The sequence below is a fragment of the Phocoena sinus genome, chromosome 19, assembly GCF_008692025.1.
Source record: "Phocoena sinus isolate mPhoSin1 chromosome 19, mPhoSin1.pri, whole genome shotgun sequence".
NCBI lineage: Eukaryota > Metazoa > Chordata > Mammalia > Artiodactyla > Phocoenidae > Phocoena > Phocoena sinus.
In genome coordinates, this window is record NC_045781.1 from 1,084,082 (window position 1) to 1,107,691 (window position 23,610).

The following is a 23,610-nucleotide window of genomic DNA, read 5'->3' on the forward strand; positions in this document are numbered from 1 at the left end:
AGGCTGCAGAGTCTAGAGACCTCTTTGTGGATTCTGACTGAGTCCCCTCTGGGGTTGTGACTTTGAGCAAGTCCCCTCTCAGCCCTTCCATTACTTCAGGTCTGAAATGGGGATATTATCAATACCTCCTATGGATTTAGAGGATTGTGGAGGGTACATGTGAGATCCAAGTTCCTCAGTGCCCAAGTGGCTCCCTAGGTGCCCTTTTTGGTGGTGCGTAAGGATCCTCCCAATACTCTGTCCTTGTCTACAGAGAGTAGGTTTATGTTTGACTGAAATGGATTTAACAGTGTTATGGGAAAACTTTATTCTGACACTTGTTAAAATGGTAAGGAATTATTTATTCAGAACTATCAATATTTTGGATGTGTCAAGCTTCTGACAATATAGGTGAAATATTGAGTTCAACTTTAAGACAGCTGAGGATTTGAGCCAAGGAGTAGAGTGAACGGGTCAGTGGATGGAAAATTCCTAACAGAAAACAGGGTAAGGGGTGTTCTTGGTAAACCAACTTAAAAATCTTGCTGTAGAGGTCAGATATCGAGGATAGGAAATGGGTGTTTGATCAGATATCACTGAGGGAGTTATTCTTACTAAGCGGGCTTTGCAGATTTCTTGATAAAACTTGGCTAAGCAGGCCCTGCAAGGATGGGTCAAAGACCAAGATCTGTGGGAAAGAACGCTCAGAAGATTCCGACTAAAGCTTAGGCAAATAGAGAGGCTTTGTCAGTCTCTGGTGTTGAAGGAAGTGACCTTTTGTCCTCCAAACAATATAGGTTCATTTCTCATTTGGTTGTTTTTGTTCGTTATGGACCAGCTGAGAGGAAATCAAGGTGGCAGTGTAAGAGGACATGAGCTCACTTCTCCACATGAACACATCAAAAATACATCTACAGTGGAAAAATCTTCACTGAAAACTAAATGGAAACTGGCAGAAGGACTCCTGTACAACCAAGGCTGTAAGCATCATACACACGTAATCCGGCAGGAAGGGAAGAAAAGCACTGAGGTCTAGAGATGTGGGACTCAGAGGAGAAGGGAGATCACAGGTGGCAGACACCCACCCGGGGCAGTGAGCTGATCGAGCCACAGATTGGATGACCCATTCCTAGGTTCTGTATGGTAGAGGCAAGCCTCCTTACTTGTTGGAGGACGAGTGGGACAGAGAGAAAGGTTGGAGGATCCTGGACTCTGTTTGGAAGGAGTGTGCATGCTCCCACCGGGTCCTGGGGCCGGGCAGAGAGAGGTCTGCTTCAGCAGCTGCCAGTTTCCAGTGAGCAGGTTCACCACACACCCCAGCCAGAGCAGAAGAAATGCTCTGGCTCCACTAACTCCATGCCCCAACATGTTGCTGGATTTGGGGCAGTCAAGACCAGGGAAAGCCTCCATTTATGGATGAAGAGGCAACCTAGTCCCAGGGCAGAGCCCAGGTGGGGCTGCAGTGGCCATTGTGGGAACTTGCTCCACCGGTACATGAGAAGCAGCCCACACCTCTGACGGTAGCTGTTTGGCCACAGCTCACCCACTCCATCATACATGCAGAGAAACAACACTGGCTCTGCCTTCTCCCTGTGGAGTGGTGCCACAGCAGGGCGGGAGTGGCGGAGGCTGGAGACACTGGTCAGCCGGGAGAGAGTAAGGGGTCTTGTCCCAGAAGCAGGATAATATATGAATAATTGGCCAGCCTGAAGACCAAAGAAAGAGCCCAGAAACAAGGACAGAGACATCAATGGTTTAATGGATAGGGGATCTTACTTATCCAGAGCAAGGTCCTGGAGACACACTCCCACCATTGTCTGCAGACAGGAGGCAGAATGTGACTGCAGTTCTTTTTTACTGGGGGGCAGAAGGAGTTTACCTGATTTAGAGGGAATTGATGTGAGGTTAGCTTATCAGTTCTCAGGGAAACCATCACAGGAGAACAGCACTCAGCCCCTTTGATAAACTATCAATGTGAAGAAGTTATGATCTAAAGATTAGAACAATCACTACCTGTGACTAGGGCAAGAAGGTAGGCATTGACTGAATAAGCCTTATGATTAACAGGGAAGGTCAGCCATGTGAGTAGGGTGCAGGTGAATCAGACTGGTGGGGCAGGGATGTACATAGAGCAAGAATACAGCCATTTTGGGTGGCCTGATCATCCGTCAGTGTTTCTCAGTGACTTGGGCACAATCACTGACTATGCAGCCCGGAGAGCCTTTGCTGGGGGGACCAAAAGCTGTGCTTTTCCCTCTTGTTTAGCTGCATCAGGCCTGCCCAATATCTCCTTTCCAGATTCCCAGTCAGGGTCCTGTCTTTTTTCTTGTCCCTGATCATAGCTTACAAAATGACTCTAGCACTTCAGGGTGCACGCATTTCAAGAGCAATAGTTTGTTTATTTACTTCTAGTTACCACTGGATGTCGACGTGGTTTGGCTTCAAGGAGATTAAATAAATGCTCTGAAGTATACCCCCCCCCTTTTCCTCATGTATCCCCACCCAGACATTAAGAGGGATGGAGCCGCTTCCTCGCCCCCTCACCCCAGCTGATTTCCCAGCGCTCCGCTCGGTGCTGTTTGGCTTTTTTCCTGGTGCTTCCAGTGTGGAGCGCCACTGCTTCAGGCCACGGAACTACATTACACAGAAGAACTTGCGCTAATGGAACGTTCATCCAATGAAAATCTAGAAAAGGGGCATTTCCGGGAGAGGAACATCAGGGAGGAGAACTTCCGGTGTCTTCGTAAAGAGATTTTGATTGTTGTTGAGACTGTAGACCTGTTCAATATCTCCACTGTGCGGTGTTGGGAACAAGGTGAAGGGCCCAGGAGGCGAAAGTGGAGGGTTTGTGCGCACTACACAGGGGCGGGGCGGGGACGACGCCGCCGCTTGCGGGGAGTAACCGTGCTGACTCCGACCCGGTCGCTGGACTGTCGCCGCTCCGCTCCGCGCAAAGGCTCCGATGGCGGCTCCTGCGCTGAGGGACCCACCTCAGGTAAACGCTGCGGTCTCCGGGTTCTCGCCTGCCCGTTTCCCCACCGAAATACAAACGCCCCGAGTGAGCGGCGCCTGGACACGTCTGGTCCAGGACAGTGAGGGCTTCAGGGGTGTTTTATCTATTTCTGACCACCAGTGTATGCGGTGTGAGTGAGGCTTGGAGATGCAACCGAAGCAGGAACATTCCGGGGACGTGTACTCCGTCTTGTTTCTGCGAGGAACCAAGTTTGAGGCCAGGCTGCATCTGCAGTGGTAGCTGAGAGGCTATACTTTTCTTCTTAGGGCCCTCGGAGCGGTGGAGAGTTTTGAACAAAGGAAGGACACAATCTGAGTTAGGCTTTTAAAACTTCTCCAAAGCCTGTTCAGTGGAAGAAAAGACTCTAGGTGGGCGATGAGGACTTTGAGGCAGAGGGAAGTTGTGGCTTTTCCAAGGTCACAACTGATAAACGGTAGCACTGGGGACGGAGGCAGGGAGGGGAGATTAGCCAGTCAGCCCGAGATCACCTGGCTCTGGTTCCGCCATGGGGCCAGGGAAGGCCTGATGTCCTGGAGTACCACCATGGTCACTTTCTTCTATGGCCTGCTTGTTCCCACAGATTCCCAGGGCTGCAGAAACACTTTTGGTTAATGGAGGTTGTCCCAATCCCTCACTTGTTTTGACCCCCACGCACACATTCTCTGTATTTGAGGTGTCTTAGGGCTCGTCACCTGCCATTCTACTAGCTTTTTGGTTTGGGGACTTTGGAGAACTTCGTGCCCTGGGTACTGAGTGCAGGCCCAGACGTTCTATGGAGGGAGTATGGAAGGTTACTCCAGAACCCACACCCGTATGTGGAAGTACTTTGAGGTGAGGTTGAGTTGGTTTAGGTAAGTGCAGGTCTCCTTTGTTTTCTGGTGGGAATAAACAGCACAGAAAAGCAGGATTTCGGCTTCAAATGACTGCCTGTGTGTTCTGGAGGTATTGGGAGATTCAGATCAGAGGAGGGAGGTTTTCTACCCCAGGTCTCAAATGGCTCCATCTTTTTGGGCAGTAGGAGAAGTGTTTGGGAAGATGGATTGTGGGTTTTCAGGAGTGAGACCGTTCATGGTTTCATTTGTCCCTCTTATACCAGGGCAGTGTGACCTTTGAGGATGTGGCCGTGTACTTCTCCTGGGAGGAATGGTGTCTTCTTGATGAGGTTCAGATACACCTGTACCTTGATGTCATGCTGGAGAACTTTGCAGTTGTATGCATGCTGGGTAAGGCCCTCACACCCACCCCTATCCTCTGAGCTAGGTTCTTCCTTTCTTCTCTTCCTCAAGGGCAGCTCTGTCCTCACATCTGGTACATGGGCACTGCTTTCTTCTTAAATTCCTTGGTTATGTGCTGTGGTTACTATGGCTAGGCAGAGTGCATCCCTAGTCCTTAGTGCCCGAACACCAGTAGCCCCAAAGTTGCAGGTAAAGATTCAGGGTCAGTAGTCTTTTTTGTAGATTGTTTTTAGTTTTATTGAAGTATTGTTGATTTACAATTTTGTTTTAATTTCTGCTGTACAGTAGGTCCGTGGTTATCCATTTAAAATACAGCAGTGTGTACATGTCAATTCCAAACTCCCTAACTATCCATCCCCTTCAACCTTCCCCCCTGGCAACCACAAGTTCATTCTCTATGTCTGTGAGCCTGTTTCTGTTTTCTAAATAAGTTTATATGTATCAACTTTTTTTTTTTAGATTCTGCATATCTTTCTCTTTGTGACTTAACGTCACTCAGTATGACAATCTGTAGGTCCATCCATGTTGCTGTGAATGGCGTTATTTCATTCGTTTTAATGGCTGAGTAATATTCCATGGTATATAAGCACCACATCTTCTTTATCCATTCAACTGTTGATGAACATTTAGTTTGCTTCCATGTCTTGGCTATTGGAAACAGTGCTGCATTGAACATTGGGGTGCATGTATCCTTTCAAACCATGTTTTTCTCTGGATATATGGTGAGGAATGGGATTGCTGGAATATATGGTAACTCTATTTTTTGGTTTTTGAGGAACCTCCATACTATTCTCCATAGTGGCTGTACCAATTTACAGTCCTAGCAGCAGTGTAAGAGGTTTCCTTTTTCTCCACACCTTTTCCTACACTTGTTATTGTAGGCTTTTTAATGATGGCCATTCTGACTGGTGTGAGGTTGTACCTCATTGTATTGAATAGTTTTGATTTGTATTTTTCTGATAATTAGCGATGATTAGCATCTTTTCATGTGCCTATTGCCCATTTGTGTTTTTGCTTTAGAGAGATGTTTATTTAGGTCTTCTGGGTTGTTTGTTTTTTGTTATTGAGTTGTATAGCTGTTTATATATTTTGGAAATTAAGCCTTTGTCAGTCACATTATTTGGAAATAGGATATCTTTTTGTTTTCTTTATGGTTTCCTTTGCTGTGCCAAAGCTTATAAGTTTGATGAGGTACCATTTGTTTATTTTTGCTTTTATTTCTGTTGCCTTGGGAGACTGTCATGGTCAGTAGTCTTGCCATCCACCTGATCAATCCCTCCTTGTTTGCCCTGTCTTTGGCCAGGTGACTGTCCAAATGAATGGTACCCAAACTTTGCTCCATTCTTGTACCTGACATATTTTTGTGCCTGACTGTGTGACAGTGTTGTCACTGACATGGTTACTACTAAAACAGACCATAGGATGTTTTTTCAAGACCTTTTTTCAAGATTCCAATTTCTCTATATCCACGCCAGCATCTGGTTTTTTGTTTCTTTTTATTTTTTTTTAACATTTATTTATTTATTTCAGTTTTGCCAAGTCTTAGTTGTGGAAGGCGGGTTCCTTAGTTCTGGCTCGCTTGTTCCTTAGATGCGGCTTGCAGACTCCTTAGTTGTGGCATGTGAACTGTTAGTTGTGGCATGCATGTGGGATCTAGTTCCCTGACCAGGAATCGAACCCTGACCCCCTGCGTTAGAAGCGCAGAGTCTTAACCACTGCTCCATCCCAGATGTTCCAGCATCTGTTATTTTCTGTTCTCTTTTTTTGTTTTGTTTCGGCCTTGCTGGGGGGCTTGCAGGATCTTAGTTCCCCAAGAAGTGATGACCAGGGATCGAACCTGCGCCCCCTTCAGTGACAGCGTGCAGTCTTAACCACTGGACTGCTAGGGAGGTCCCTGTTATTTTCTGTTCTTTAGATCATAGCCATCCTAATGGGGGTGAAATGGTATATTTTTCCCATTTCAATTACATCCCTTTCGGTGTGCTTATTGGCCATTTGTACAGCTTTAGAAAAATATCTGTTCAAGTTCTTTTTTATTTATTAATCAAGTTGGTTTTTTGGTTGTTGTTGAATTACAGATTTATCCATAAATTCTGGGTATGAATCCCTTTTTATATACGTGTTTTGGAAATGTTTTCTCCCAATCTGTGGTTTCTTTCTTACTGTGTTTATAATGTCTTTTGATGTTAAAAAGTTTTTCATTTTTTTCCTTTCTTCCCCCAGCTTTCTTAGGCTATAATGACACATAAGTTTGTGTAAATTAAAGGTATGCAACCAAAATTGTTCGTTTTTATGAGGTCCAATTTGTTTATTTTTTCTTTTGTTGCTTTTGCCTTTGTTGTCAAAGGCAAGAAATCATGGCTGAATCCAACGTTTTGAAGCTTTACTTGTTTGTTTTTTCTAACTCTCCCTGAAAACAAGGCTCTTACATGTTAGCTCTTACGTTTAGGCTTTTGATATATTTTGAGTGAATTTTTGTGTATGGTGTTAGGTAAGGTTCTAATTTCATTGTTGTGCATGTGGGTATCTGGTTTTCCCTGTGCCACTTGTTGAAAAGGCTGTCCTTATTCAATGAAAATCATCCTCTTGTTAGTAATTATTGCATCATATATTTAAGGGCTGATTTTTAGACACTCTAGTGTCTAGTCTCTGTTATATTCCACTGGAGTATATATCTGTCTTTATGCCAGTAGCACCTTATGGTGTTTTGCTTACTGTAGCTTTGTAAGAAAGTTTGAATTCATGTGTTGTGAATCCTTCAACTTTGTTGATTTTCACAATTTCTTTGGCTGTATTGAATCCCTTGAGAGTCTATATGAATTTGAGTCTGAATATTTTTTTTTGAATTTTTCTATTTCTTGAAGATGTCATTGTTTTTGATAGGGATTGCATTGAATCAAAAATCCACCATCTGAGTGTTAAAGCTGATGAACCTACACGAACACATCATTATCACTCAAAATATAAAGTTTGCAATAGGGTTCACTCATGGTGTTGTACATTCTGTGGGCTTTGATAAATGTATAATGACACGTATTCACCGTTATAGTATCATACAGAATGTGTTCAATTTTCAACTAAAAATTCTCCATGCCCCACCTGTTCATCCCTTCTTCCCCCATACTCCTTGGTGTCCCCTGATTACTTTTTTACTGTCTCATTAGTTTCCCCTTTTTGACAATGTCATATCCTTGGACTCATACAGTATGTAGCCTTTTCATCTTGGCTTATTTCACATAGTAACATGCATTTTAAGTTTTCTGCTTGTCTTTTCATGACTTGATAGCTCATTGCAGTTTATTTGTAAATAATGTTGCTGTTCTCTAGATGTATCATGTTTATCCATTCATCTACTGAAGGATTTCTTCATTACTTCCAAGTTTTGAAAGTTTTGAATAAAGCTACTGTAAATATCTGTTTGAAGGTTTTTGTGTATATGTCCCTTTTCAACTCCTTTGTATAAATACCGCAGAGTACAATTGCTGGAGGATATAAGATTATGTTCAGTTTAGTAAGAAACTACCAAACTGCCTTTCAAAATGGACTCTACCATTAAGCATTCCAATCGGCAATGAATGAAATTCTTGTTGCTCCACACCCTCACCAGCATTTGGTGTTGTCAGTGTTTGGATTTTGGCCATTTTTATAGGTATGTATTGGTATCTGCTTTTGAGTTTAATTTGCATTTCCGTGCATCTTTGTATATGCTAAATTGTTATGTGTATATCTTCTTTTAATAAAGTGTTTGTTAAGGTGTTTTGCTCATTTTTTATTTGGGTTGTTGTTTTCGTACTGAATTTTAAGGTTTTTTTTTTTTTTTGCGGTACGCAGGCCTCTCACTGTTGTGGCCCCTCCAGTTGCGGAGCACAGGCTCCAGACGCGCAGGCTCAGCGGCCATGGCTCACGGGCCTAGCCGCTCCGCAGCATGTGAGATCTTCCCAGACCGGGTCACAAACCCATGTCCCCTGCATCGGCAGGCGGACTCTCAACCACTACGCCACCACGGAAGCCCAAGGGTTTTTTGTACTTAACTTTTAGGCCCATTATCCATTTTGAGTTAATTTTTTGTGAAGGGTGTAAGGTTTGTGTCTAGAATTCATGTCTTGGCATGTGATGTTCAGTTGTTCCAGTACTATTTATTCTAAAGACTTCATTTTTCTCCATTGTATGGCACTTGTCATCTGTCAAAAGTCAGATGAGTGTATTTCTGTGGATCTGTTTTTGCGCTCTCAATACTGTTCATTGATCTGTTTCTCTGTCCTTTCCACAATACTGCACTGGCTTGATTACATTTTGTTTTTGTTTTTTTTCACCATGCCACGCAGCTTATAAGTTCTTAGTTCCCCAACCAGGGATTGAACCCTGGGCCCTCAGCAGTGAATTTGCAGAGTCCTAGCCAAGGGTGCCAGGGAATTCCCAGGCTTGATTACCTTAGATACTAAATCTTGTTTTTCTTTTCCTTTCTCTTTTTTTCTTTCTTTTTCTTTTTAAGATACTAAGTCTTGAAGTTGAGTAGTGTCAGTCTGCGACCTTTGTTCTTCAGTATGGTTTTGGCTATTCTGGGACTTTTGTCTCTCTGTATAAACTTTAGGATCAATTTACTTATGTCCACAAAAAAATGTGCTGGGATTTTGATTTGGATTGCATTGAATCTAGGTGCAGTCTAGGTGAAATTAGGAAGAACTGACTTCTTGACAGTAGTGGGTCTTCATATTTATGAACGTGAAATATCTTTCCATTTATTTAGTTCTGTTTATGTAGTTCTTTGATTTATTCATCAGAGTTTTAGAGTTTCCCTTATGTAGATTTTTTTTTCTTTTTATATTTATTTATTTCTGGCTGCGTTGGGTCTTTCTTGCTGCAGGTGGGCTTTCTCTAGTTGCGGCAAGCAGGGGTTTCTCTTCATTGCGGTGTGCAGGCTTCTCATTGTGGTGGCTTCTCTTGTTGTGGAGCATGGGCTCTAGGCACATGGGCTTCAGTAGTTGTGGCACGTGGGCTCAGTTGTGGCTCACAGGCTCTGGAACACAAGCTCAGTAGTTGTGGCTTATGGGCTTAGTTGCTCCACAGCATGTGGGATCTTAATGGACCAGCAATCAAACCCACCTCCCCTGCATTGGCAGACAGATTCTTAACCACTGTGCCACCAGGGAAGTCCCCCTTCATGTAAATCTTGTATATGTCTTGGTAGATTTATAATTGTTTCTTCCTTTCTCTCTCTACTTGTTTAGGGGGGTGTTAATGTACATGATCTTGTGTTTTTAATTTCAAATTTCACTTGTTTATTCTTGATGTATTGGAAAGTGATTGACTTTTGTATAGTATCCTTGTATCCTGAAACTTGGCTATAATTGCTTCCAAATTCCAGGATTTGTTTTGGGGTTTTTTTTGTGTGTGTGTATTTTGGTTTTTACATAGCTGGTTATATCATCTGAGAATTAAGGCAGTTTGATTCCTTCCTTCCCAATCAGTATAACTTTTATGTAACTTTCTCCTATCAGTCCATTAATTATGACTTATAGTATAAAGTTGAAAGGGAGTTGCCAGAGGGAAGAGCCTTGCCTTCTTCATCTTATTGGGAAAGTTTCTAGTTTTTCTCTAGTTTTTCATCTGGTAAAGATGAGAGTATAGAGTTTATTTCAATTGTCAAGTTGAAGTTCTTTTTCTATTTTTAGTTTACTAGGAGATGGAGATTTTGATCGTGAATAGGTGTTGGATTTTGCCAGATCTGGTTTTCTGAATCTATCAATGAGATCATGTATTGGTGGATTTTTTTTCTTTTTTCTTTTGGCTGTGCCACAGCTTGCAGTGTCTTAGTTCCCTGGCCAGGGATTGAACCTGGCCTAAAGCAGTGAAAGCGCCAAGTCCTAACCACAGGACTGCCAGGAAATTCTCACATATTTGTATTTAAAGTGGGTTTCTGGACTTCACTCATGGCACATTGGTTAAGAATCCACCTACCAATGCAGGGGACATGGGGTTGATCCCTGGTCCAGGAAGATTCCACGTGCCACAGAGCAGTTAAGCCTGTGAGCCACAACTACTGAGTCTGTGTGCTGCTACTATGGAAGTCTGCATGCCCAGATCCCACATTCTACAAGAGAAACCACCACAATGAGAAGCCTGCGCACTGCACTGAAGAGTAATCCCTGTTTGCTGGAACTAGAGAAAGTGCACATGCAGTAAGTTGATACAGCCACTATGGAGAACAGTATGGAGGTTCCTTGAAAAACTAAGAAAATAACTACCATATGACCCAGAAATCCCACTACTGGGCTGAGATCCCACTACCTTGAGAAAACCAGAATTCAAAAAACTACATGTACTACAGTGTTCATTGCAGCACTATTTACAATAGCCAGGACATGGAAGCAACCTAAATGCCCATTGACAGTTGAATGGATAAAGAAGATCTGGTGCATATATACAATGGAATATTACTCAGTCATAAAAAGGAACAAAATTGAGTTATTTGTAATAAGGCAGATGGATCTAGAGTCTGTTATACAGAGTGAAGTAAGTCAGAAAGTGAAAAACAAATACCATATGCTAATGCATATACATGGAATCTTAAAAAAATGGTACTCATGAACCTAGGGGCATAACAGGAATAAAGATACAGATGTAGAGAATGGACTTGAGGACACAGGGAGGGGAAAGGGTAAGCTGGGAGGAAGTGAGAGAGTAGCATTGACATATATACACTACCAAATGTAAAATAAATAGTTAGTTGGAAGCAGCTGCATAGCACAGGGAGATCAGCTCAATGCTTTGTGACGACCTGGAGGGGTGGGATAGGTAGAGTGGGAGGGAAGCTCAAGAGGGAGGGAATATGGGGATATACGTATACAGATAGCTGATTCACTTTGTTATACAGCAGAAACTAACAAAACATTGTAAAGCAATTATATTCTAATGAGGATGTAAAATAAATAAAGTGGATTATTTTGAGAGAACATATAGCTGACTCCTGCTTATGGATTCACTCTGATAATCTCTCTTTTCATTGGTGCATTGAGACTATCAGTGTTTAATATATTGATATAGGTGGATAAATATTTAATGTATTTGTTACCATTTTCTACCATTGACCATATTCTTTGTTCCTATTTTAGTATTCCACTCTTGTTTTTATTGTTTAGATCGAGCATCTTGTATGATTGCATTTCCTCTCCTTGTTAGCATATCAGATATACTCGTTTCTTTTCATTTTTTTAATGTAGTTGTGCTAGAGTTTGCACTCTGTATTTACATCTGATTGAAGTCCACTTTTCATATAACACTGTATGGCTGCCTTGGTAGTTTGAATATCTTATAATTTAAAAAAATCCTAATTGCTATCCTGCATTGTATTATTGTTCTCATTTGTTTTAATTTTACATAAGCATACATAAATGGGTGTGTTTTAAAATGCATAACAGGGCTTCCCTGGTTGTGCAGTGGTTGTGAGTCCACCTGCCAATGTAGGGGGCGCAGGTTCAAGCCCTGATCTGGGAGGATCCCACATGCCTCAGAGCAGATAGCCTATGTGCTACAGCTTCTGGGCCTGTGCTCTGGAGCCCATGAGCCACAACTACTGAGCCTGCATGCCACAACTACTGAACCCTGTGCACCTAGAGCCTGTGCTCCGCAACAGGGGAGGCCACTGCAATGAGAAGCCTGTACACCGCAACAAAGAGTAGCTCCCGCTTGCCACAACTGGAGAAAGCCCACATGCAATAATGAAGATAAAATGCAGCCAAAAATAAATAAATTCATTAATTAAAAAATGCATAATGGAGTGTACAGTTACTATTTTTCCTTAGAAGACATGCATATGGGCAATGGCTACATGAAAAGATGCTCAATATCACTAATGGTTGGGAAATGCAAATCAAAACCACGATGAGGATTTCCCTGCTGGCACAGTGGTTGAGAATCCACCTGCCAATGCAGGGACACGGGTTCGAGCCCTGGTCTGGGAAGATCCCACATGCCCTGGAGCAACTAAGCCTGTGAGCTACAACTACTGAGCCTGCACTCTAGAGCCTGGGAGCCACAACTACTGTGCCTGTGTGCCACAACTTCTAAAGCCCGCCCGTGTAGAGCCCGTGTTCTACAACAAGAGAAGCCACCACAATGAGAAGCCCGTGCACCACAGCGAAGAGAGCCCCTGCTTGTGGCAACTAGAGAAAGCCTGCATGCAGCAACAAACACCCAACACAGCCAAAAATAAATAAAGAAATAAATTTATTAAAAAAAGAATAATCCACCTGCCACTGCAGAGGATGCGGGTTAGATCCCTGATCCAGGAAGGTCCCATGTGCTGCAGAGCAGCTAAGGCCCTGTGCCACACTACTGAGCCTGTGCTCCAGAGCCCATGAGCCACAACTTCTGAGTCCGAGTGCCACAACTACTGAAGCCTGTGTGCCCTAGATCCTGCACCACAACTACTGAGCCCATGCGACAGAACTGCTGAAGCCTACGCACTCTAGGGCCTGTGTGCTGCAATTTTCGAGCCTGCATGCTGCAGCTACTGAAGTCTGTGCACATAGAGCCTGTGCTCCGCCACGAGAGAATACACCACAATGAGAAGCCCGTGCACCACAACAAAAGCCTAGCCTCCACTCACCGCAATTAGAGAAAGCCCACATGCAGAAACGAGGACACAATGCAGCCAAAAATAAATTAAAAGTTAGGAAAAAAAAACCACCGTGAGATACCACCTCACACATGTTACAATGTTGTGAAAAAGCCAAGAAATAAGTGTTGGTGAAGTTGTGGAGAAAAGGGACCAGTTGTGCACTGTTGGTGGGAGTGTACATTGTTACAACTACTATGGAAAACTATGGAGAATCCTTACAAAATTCAAAAAGGAACTTCCATATGGTCCAGCAATTCCACTTCTGTGTATTTATCCACAGGGAGTGAAATAATCATCTCAAAAAGATATCTGTACCTCAGGTTTATTTCAGCATTATTTATAACATTCAACAGATGGAAACAACCTAAGTGTCCATTGATGGATGAGTGGATCTAACAAACATGTGGTATATGTGGCATATTATGCAATAATATACAACCATAAAGAAAGAAAGAAATTTTGCCATTTGCCTCAACATGGATAGACCTTGAGGACATTATGCTAAGTGAAATAAGTCAGAGAGAGAAAGACAAATCCACTTGTCCCACTGTTTCCACGGAGGATTGGTTCCAGGAGCCCCTGCATATACTGAAATCTGTGGATGCTGAAGTCCCATAGTCAGCCCTCTGATTCTGAAGTTTTCGTTTGTGGATTCATCTAGCTACAGATGTATTTCAACAAATACACAAATACAGTGTATTTGTTGAAAAATATCTCTGTACAAGTGGACCCAAGTAGTTTTAACCCATGTTGTTCCAGGTTTACCTGTAGTACATGAGTATACTTACATGTTGAATCTTTAAAACAACCACCACCACCAGCCACTATTGTCAGTGGCTACAAATCACTTCTCTCGTCTTTCTCCGTTCGTGACATTCTGCCAACTTGTTATTTCTACTACTTCCCATTTTTATTCTGACTGCACTCTCGGATTCATTACCTACCACCTCTCTAAACCACTTATCTCATGTGGTCTTCACACTGTTTTTCCCGTAGTACCTACTGACACTATTTGTGTCCTCAACATACGGATCCTTCAATATTTCTGGAATGCCAGTGACCTCTTGCAGTCAGATTTTCTGAGACCTGGACATAACTTTTCTTTTTTTTAACATCTTTATTGGAGTATAATTCCTTTACATTGTTGTGTTAGTTGCTGCTGTATAACAAAGTGAATCAGCTATATATACACATATATCCCCATATCCCCTCCCTCTTGCATCTCCCTCTCACCTTCCCTATCCCACTCCTCTAGGTGGTCACAAAGCACTGAGCTGATCTCCCTGTGCTATGCGGCTGCTTCCTACTAGCTATCTGTTTTACATTTCTTAGTGTATATATGGACATACACTTCTTTTTTTTTTTTTTGCGGTATGCGGGCCTCTCACTGTTGTGGCCTCTCCCGCTGCGGAGCACAGGCTCCGGATGCGCTGGCTCAGCGGCCATGGCTCACGGGCCCAGCCGCTCCGCGGCATGTGGGATCTTCCCAGACCGGGGCACGAACCCGTGTCCCCTACATCGGCAGGCGGACTCTCAACCACTGCGCCACCAGGGAAGCCCGGACATACACTTCTGTACCTTATCAGAGGTCACCAGGAGATGCACTCCTGGTAAAGGCCATTGACAAGGAGTGAATTGCACAAGATGCCTTTCGCTTTGGGCCCCATCCAGTCCTTGTGTCCTGTACTTGGTGAGAACAGCTGCTTCTCAATTTGACCCCAAATTCATTTCCTGAACACAATCCTGTGGACTGGTTCTTTCACTTGTCAAATGTAGACTTGTGATGGCCTCACTCCCCGCAATAAACTCAACATGAACTTCATCATCGCTTCTTTGTTTTCAGGTTCTTTTCCTGCAGTTGAGGATGAAGAGACGTCTTCTGAACAGAGTGTATCTGCAGAAGGAGTGTCACAGATGAGGACCCCCAGGGCAGGTTCATCTCCTGAGAGGGCCCAGCCGTGTAAGATGTGCATCCCTGTTTTGAGAGACATTTTGCACTTGGCTGAAGAGCAAGGAACAAATAGGGGGCAGAAAGCATACACATGTGGGGCATGTGGGAAACAGTTCTATTTCACTGCAAACCTTCAAGAGCACCAGAAGCAGCACATTAGAGAGAAACCCTTCAGCTGTGATATGGGGAGACCCGCATTTTTCAAAAGCTGCACAATCCATGTAATGGAGAATCTCTCTACCTACATGGAGATTGGGAACAACTACATAGCCAACATGGAACTTCAGCCACAGACCACTAATACCAGGAAGAAACTGAACAACAGTAAGGAGTGTGAAGCTGTTTTTGACAGTGGAAAATGTCATCACAGCTGGGGAGAAGGCAAGAAAGCCTCCAGATACACAGAAATACTTATTCAGGATGAGAGAGTCCTCACTACTGAAGGGTTTTGTGAGTTCAGAGAATCCGGGAAAGCCTTTACCCAAAGAACTAACCTTATTCAGCATGAGCAAGTTCACACTGGAGAAAGGCCTTATGAATGCAGCCATTGTGGACAATTTTTTAGCCACAAATCCCATTTCCTTACACATCAGAGAGTTAACTGTGGAGGAACACGCTATGACTGTAGTGAATGTGGGAAATCCTTTAGCCTAAGGAAGTACCTCAGAGCACATAGGAAAATCCACAGTGGAGAAAAGCCTTATGAATGCAAGGAATGTGCTAAATCTTTCATCCAAAAGTGGAACTTAATCGAACATCAGAAAGTTCACACTGGAGAAAAACCTTATCAATGCACCCAATGTGGAAAATATTTTGCCCGCAAATCCAATTTCCTTGCACATCAGAGAGTTCACACTGAAGAAAAGCCTTACGAGTGCAATGAGTGTGGGAAATCTCTTACTACTAGTTCTGGCCTCTATTATCATCTGCGAGTTCACACTGGAGAAAGGCCTTATGAGTGCAGTGAATGTGGGAAATCTTTCACTACTTGGTCGATCCTTTGTAATCATCAGAGAATTCACAGTGGAGAAAGGCCTTTTGAGTGCAGTGAATGTGGGAGATTCTTTACCCAAAATGAAAAACTCAGTGCCCATATGAATGTTCACACTGGAGAAAAGCCTTATGAGTGCAATAAATGTGGGAAATCGTTTACGAGTAGGTTGAACCTTTGTAATCATTGGAGAGCTCACAGTGGAGTGAGGCCTTTTGAGTGCAGTGAATGTGGGAAATTCCTTAGCCAAAAGGCACACCTCAATGCCCATAAGAAATTTCACACTGGAGAACAGGTTTATGAGTGCAATAAATGTGAGAAATCTTTAACTCCTAGGCTGAACCTCAAGTGTCATCAGAGAGTTCATACTAGAGAAAGGCCTTATGAGTGCAGTGAATGTGGGAAATCTTTTGTTGCTAGGAGTGGCCTCCGGTATCATCAGAGAGTTCACAATGGAGAAAGGCCTTATGAATGCAGTGAATGTGGGAAATCTTTTACTGCTAGGTCGAGCCTTCGTGACCATCAGAGAATTCACACTGGAGAAAGGCCTTATAAGTGCAGTGAATGTGGGAAATGTTTTACTGGTAGCTCTAGCCTTCTTCGTCATCAGAGAGTTCACAGTGGAGTAAGGCCATATGAATGCAGTGAATGTGGGCAGTCATTTACTAGTCGATCCTCTCTCTATGATCATCACAGAGTTCACACTGGAGAAAGGCCTTATGGGTGCACTGAATGTGGGAAAGCCTTTAAGCAAAGACAGCTCCTCCGCATCCATAGGAAAATCCACACTGGAGAAAGCCTTTTCAGTGCAAGGAATGTGGTAAATCTTTCACCCAAAGGTGCCACTTGATTAAACATCACAGAGTTCATACTGAAGAAAGGGCTTTATGAATATCACGAACGTGGCCGGCAGTGACATTGAAGGAGTTCTGGGTGGTAAGAGACTGAGAAGAACCCGTGCAGCTAATGGACCCTTTCTAGAGAGGAAACAGACATAGAGATGATGTGTCATGTGTTTGTGATCTCCCAGAAATGGACAGTGATCTGGGCTTCAATGCCAGGTTGCCTGGTTCAGGATATGGAGAGTCTGGTCACTTCACTCCTCCCCTGCCCCCACCCCCAGGTTTGCGGACTGAAAGAACACCTTGTCCATCCTGACACTTCTGTGCTCTGATCCCCACACCAGGAGCCCTGCTCACACCCCAGCCCCATGCTGATGGACAGGATTATCTTTTCTCTGGGAACCAATATTGATGACTTTCCTGTGACTGACTCCATTTATGTATCCAACAAATCCAGTGCTGTGATTCAGTTATTATTATTGGCATTTGTGAAAGAAGGGGTATCCAGCTCAGAGATGTTGAAGGACTTCTACAAGGGCTCACTAATGCCAGGCCTTTGATGAGAGCAGTTCCTCTACACCCTGCACCCGTCCACTGTCTTCTCTCCTGCCCCTCTGAGCAGGGCCTCCACTTGCTGTGTCCTGACCATGAACTACCCACATCTGACATCTGCATCACTACCAGGGTCTCCAGCTTCATTTTCACCAGTACACATCTCCCGGAAACACCGTCCTGCTTGGGAAGTTCTCCACAGGGACAGCAGCACTAAGCCAGGCACTCTGGACTGGTCATTGGTGTTACCCCAGATTTGACATGGGTTCTACCGCCATGTGCAGTGATTCATTTCCAAGGTCCTGTCCATCTTTACATACCCACCTCAGGATGTCCCTGTTGCCCTGTTATGTGGTTGACCCGCTCACTGTTCTGGGCAGTGTGATGGAAACAGAAGGACTAAGAATGTCCAGCGTGGCCCTACGTGACCTGGTCTCCAAGCATCCTCTTCCTAAGCCCTTGATCCATTGCCTCACTGTTCCTCCCATCCCTCCAGAAAAAGTGTTAACTCACCAAAATGGTGATTGTTAATTAGCAAGAACTTGCCGTCCTTGCCTTGGGACCCACAGTTGATCAACCTACCTTAAAAGCTATGACTGAATGCATGCTGACCCCTCCCATGAAGACTTAAAAACTCATGTACAGGGCTTCCCTGGTGGCACAGTGGTTGAGAGTCCGCCTGCCGATGCAGGGGACATGGGTTCATGCCCCGGTCCGGGAGGATCCCACATGCTGAGGAGAGGCTGGGTCTGTGATCCATGGCTGCTGAGCCTGCGCGTCTGGAGCCTGTGCTGCGCAACGGGAGAGGCCACAACAGTGAGAGGCCTACGTACCGCAAAACGAACAAACAAAAAATGTATAAAAAGATTATGATTTTAGGGGCTTCCTTGGTGGTGCATTGCTTAAGAATCTGCCTGCCAATGCAGGGGACATGGGTTAGAGTCCTGGGACGGGAATTTCCTACATGTCACGGTGTAACTAAGCCCGCATGCCACAACTACTGAAGCCCGCGTGCCTAGAACCCATGCTCCGCAACAAAGAGAAGCAACCACAATGAGAATCGCAGGCACTACAACGAAGAGTAGCCCCCAGTCGTGCAACTAGAGAAAGCCCGTGCACAGTAACGAAGACCCAATGTAGCTATAAACAAACATAAATAAATAAATGTATTTTTTAAATTGTGATTTTAATTGCATTTATTTCAGGTTTTAGTTTTTTAACCCTATCACACAGCATGCATGATCTTAGTTCTGACCAGGAAAGTAACCCATGTGCCCTGCTGTGGAAGCCTGGAGTCCTCACCACTGGACTGCCAGGGAATTCCCTTTGTTAGGATTGTTGATGTTGAATTTTGTTTTTCATGTGTCTGTTTTTTACCTGTGTGTCCTGACTGGTTAAATTTCTATTCCTATCTTTTGCCTACTTTTATTTTGTGAGATATGGCTATTTTCTCTTTTTTTGACAAAAGAGAGCAGGTAAACAACAAAGATATCTGTTAGATTTCACTCATTCATCAATAATGTGAGTGATTTCTTTTCTGAATGTAATTGTAATTTGGAATAGTGAAAGAATATGTTCTCAACTTTTACTCAATTTTATACTATGCATAATGTAATGGCCACATACATTATACAGGTTTAGGAATAATCTGCATTATTAATATATGCTACCTTAGTGTTAAGTCCAGACATTCAATTACACAATAAATTAATCTCTGGTTTGTAGTGTTTGCCGGTTTCCGTGTATATATATTCCAACCATAATCAAGGTCAAATTGCCAACATAATTTCACTGAGCATTCATTTGGGAAGCATTGCCAGTAGTCCGCTATTGTATTCTTTTTCCACCATTACAGGTATAGTAGCCGCAATTTTAAGAATGTAGCTAATAAACCATAGTAGAATTATAATAAAGTGATAGGTTTTGCATCTTTCTTTTTTTTTTTTTTTTTTTTTTTTGATGTTGGGGGTAGGAGTTTATTAATTTATTTATTTTTGCTGTGTTGTGTCTTCGTTTCTGTGCTAGGGCTTTCTCTAGTTGTGGCAAGCGGGGGCCACTCTTCATCGCAGTGCGCGGGCCTCTATCACGGCCTCTCTTGTTGTGGAACACAGGCTCCAGATGCGCAGGCTCAGTTGTGGCTCACGGGCCTAGTTGCTCCGCGGCATGTGGGATCCTCCCAGACCAGGGCTCGAACCTGTGTCCTCTGCATTAGCAGGCAGATTCTCAACCACTGTGCCACCAGGGAAGCCCTGCATCTTTCTTTTGAAAATCATTTACTGGATGAATAGTTGACTTAAATTTTGCCTATTTAAAATGTAAATTTTGACATACTTGTGTACAGCCCTCCAACCACTTTCCTCCTGCCATTGTTAATTCATCCTCAACATTAAAATGACTGATACAAGAGCATATTCTACTTTTGTAATAGCTATTTTCAAATGTATATATAAATGGAATGACTGTGTTTGCCCCTTCCTGTATCTTACATCATTTATCGTGTTTATGCACATTTTTTTGTGTTTCATGATTTACTTAATAGTTTTTAACGTTTATAATCCTAGGTATCATGTCTTTGAATACATAATTTCTTAGAATGCATTTCTAAAATAAGAGAGCCCTGGGACTACCCTGGTGGCACAGTGGTTAAGAATCCACCTGGGCTTCCCTGGTGGCACAGTGGTTGAGAGTCCACCTGCCAATGCAGGGGACACACGTTCGTGCCCTGGTCCGGGAAGATTCCACATGCCGTGGAGCGGCTGGGCCCGTGAGCCATGGCCGCTGAGCCTGCGCGTCCGGAGCCTGTGCTCCGCAACAGGAGAGGCCACAACAGTGAGAGGTCCGCGTACCGAAAAAAACAAAACAAAACAAAACAAAAATGCTTGCCAAGGACTTCCCTGTTGGTGTAGTGGTTAAGAGTCCACCTGCCAATGCAGGGAACACGGGTTCAAGCCCTGGTCTGGGAACATCCCACATGCCGCGGAGCAACTAATCCTGTGTGCCACAACTACTGAGTCTGCGCTCTAGAGCCCATGAGCCACAACTACTGGAGCCCGTGCGCCTAGAGCCCATGCTCCACAAGAGAAGCTACCGCAATGAGAAACCTGCGCACCTCAATGAAGAATTGCCCCCACTTGCCGCAACTAGAGAAAGCCCATGCACAGTAACGAAGACCCAACACAGCCAAAAATAAATAAATAAATTAAATAACAAACAAACTGAGGCTGGAACTTCCCTGGTGGTCCAGTGGTTAAGACTCCAATGCAGGGTGCACTGGTTCGATCTCTGGTCAGGGGACTAAGATCCTACATGCTGTGTGGCAAGGCCAAAAAGAAAAAAAAAAAAGAAAAACAAACTGAGACCATGAGACCACCTTACACTCATTAGGATGGCTAATATGTGATATATATATTTGTTGTGAAAAATGTAAGTTTTTAATCTAATGTGTTTTTTTTTTTTTTTTTTTTTTTTTTTTTTTCATAATTTTTATTTTTTTTATACAATTTGGAATACTGTGCATTTTTAATTAATTAATTTATTTATGGCTGTGTTGGGTCTTTGTTTCCGTGCGAGAGCATTCTCTAGTTGTGGCAAGCGGGGGCCCCTCTTCATCGCTGTGCGCGGGCCTCTCACTATCGCGGCCTCTCTTGTTGCGGAGCACAGGCTCCAGACGCGCAGGCTCAGTAGTTGTGGCTCACGGGCCTAGTTGCTCCGCGGCATGTGGGATCCTCCCAGACCAGGGCTCGAACCCGTGTCCCCTGCATTAGCAGGCAGATTCTCAACCACTGCGCCACCAGGGAAGCCCCTCTAATGTGTTTTTTAATTGAGCATTTATTTTTAAAAAAAACTGTAGAATTGCTGATGTTGCACATCTGATTAGACCTCATAATGGCCTTGTCAGTATACTTTGGACAAAATTAGAATTTTGGACTGGATTTATAATATATATCAGTACCAACCATTACATATGTTTATTGTTTCTCCTCATACCATATGTCTCCTCTATTTCTGCATTCCAAACATGGTGGATATCTTCAGATCTCTGATAACTCTGTGAAGTTATGTGTGGGGCTCTAGAGGTGTTTTTCGTCTACCTGGAACTCCTGGATCTGAATATGCCTTAAAAATTTGTTTTTAAAGTAACCATATAAGATACAAGTACATAAAGACACAAACTTTTATGTCTAAATTTCCTGTTTCTTTCCATAGTACTTATTTAATGAAAACTTTCTGAAGAGTTGCTACTAGGTAGTATAGTATAAGTAGATTAAGTAAATTCTGTATAACTAGAGAAAATTTTCATTTTCTGCATATTCTATTAACTCTAGAAATGCAAGAATTTATCTGTTCTTATTCAGCAATATATCCTAATTAATGAATGAAAATTGAAAGCCCCTTAGCCGATCACCTTTTCATTGTATTATTATTTGTACCTGACCATCACCTAAGTTAAAAAAGAAAATTAGGGACTTCCCTGTTGGTGCAGTGATTAAGAATCTGCTTGCCAATGCAGGGGACACGGGTTCCAGCCCTGGTCCAGGAAGATCCCACATGCTGCGGAGCAATTAAGCCCATGCGCCACAACTACTGATCCTGTGCTCTAGAACCCATGAGCCACAACTACTGAGCCTGCGTACCACAACTACTGAGTCCCATGCGTCTAGAGCCTGTTTTCTGCAACAAGAGAAGCCACCACAATGAGAAGCCCAAGCACCACAATGAAGAGTAGCCACCACTGGCCACAACTAGAGAAAGCCTGTGCACAGCAACGAAGACCCAATGCAGAGAAAAAGAAATAATAAATAAAAAATAAATAAATTTAAAACAAATTGAGGTCCAGAGCTCTCACGTGGCTGAACTAGGAAGGAGTAGATCCCAAAATTTCCCTTAAAAAAATTGTTTCACTGCAGAAATAAGAAGACAAATGTTTAACAATATTAGGAAAATAATTTTTTGGGAGCAGAAATCATAGAAAAATCACTGCTGATGAGAACAAAGGGGCTGAAAGCTGGGAAATCCGGAGCTAGTAGCAGAGATGTTTCCATCAGCCACTGGCCTGGATTTACAATTACAGTAACACAAAGACTCAAAATGGAAGAGAGACAGTAAAAAGAGATGAAGAAACTCACCAGGATAAGGATGGTGCATGTGGCTTTGGCCACGTGGGGAGGTCTGGGGTAAAGTCTGTTGCTGTGGATGTATTGGGCTCGCTGCTTGTATCTGTGCAGGACAAATATCATGCACCCACTAGTCCAGATCTTGAAGCCCAAATAACATCCAGGGGATAAAATATAAATGCATGTAATAAGCCGAGATTTCTGTCTGACGTGGCTGAGAAACCGTATGTAAAAAATTTTTTCACACATTTGTGCTGTTTCTAGGACCAATCACATTCATAGGAATATAGACATTTACCAACAGCTGAAGGAACCAGAAAAGGAAAGTAAAGAAGCCAATGCATTTGGGGAGATTGAATTCTGAAGTCTATTCACCAAGAGGTTCTGGGGCAAAACTTAATGGCCAGGAAGCCACTCAGAAGGCAGGTAGTGCCGAGAGAAACCCCCGTGGCCACTCTGTAAATACAAGACAAATGTACACCCAAGATCATAGAGGAAGTGTTTCAATTCAGAAGCTGTCATTGTCTGTGGGATCCCTCTGGAACTAAGAGCCAAGTTGTTGGGGAGGCTAATAAAATAGTCTTGTTCAGGCTTCAGAGACAATAGGCTTTTGACTAAACAAAGATTCTGAAAGAGCTACACATCAAGCTGCTAGACTACATGCAGGTCAGCAGAAACGGTGTTAGTCAGCCTTGGGATCCAACAGATAAAGAAGGGAGTAAGTCACAAAGCTTCCTGGGACTTGGGAATCTGGCCAGTTACTGGAATTCAGCGAACATTCTGAGACTTACAACTAAAGTATCAAAATATTTGCGTTAATAGAGCTGCGTACTTGCACGCAAGCTGATGACTATCAGCTTGCGGCTTGGCGTTAAAAGCAGGACTCCTTTGGGCAGCACTCTGAAGTCCCACCCGTGGGGTGGACTCACCGCCCGGGACCTTCCCAACTGGGACTCCAGACTGCTGTTCAAGGGAATTCCTAGCTGCCACTTGGATCTGGAAGTAGGTGTCGGCCCAATTCGGTGATGTATGCTCTGTTATATACTCTGTTAATATTATTGCTCTCCCTCTAATGATTGTATATTGAAATTTATATACTCTGTTAATATTCTTATTGCTTTCTCTCTAATGATTGTATATTGAAGTTAAGTTAAATCACTTTCTATTAAAGATTTGATTGAAGCTGTTTATTCGTGTGAGACAAGTGGTTATTTTGCCAGCGAATCCAACGAACCTTAAAACTGAAAGCAGGGGCCTTCCCTGGTGGCGCAGTGGTTGAGAGTCCGCCTGCCGATGCAGGGGACACAGGTTCG

The 23,610-nt window shown here is 43.4% G+C and overlaps 1 protein-coding gene across 1 annotated transcript; it reads left to right on the forward strand.

Moving 5' to 3' along the window:
* Positions 1 to 2,808: 2,808 nt before the first annotated feature.
* Positions 2,809 to 18,712, forward strand: LOC116743517 (zinc finger protein 211-like). The gene is made up of 3 exons (XM_032612037.1): positions 2,809 to 2,974; positions 4,089 to 4,215; positions 14,691 to 18,712. The coding sequence occupies exons 1-3, from the start codon at positions 2,942 to 2,944 to the stop codon at positions 16,637 to 16,639; spliced, it is 2,109 nt and encodes a 702-aa protein (XP_032467928.1). The 5' UTR covers positions 2,809 to 2,941; the 3' UTR covers positions 16,640 to 18,712.
* Positions 18,713 to 23,610: the final 4,898 nt, after the last annotated feature.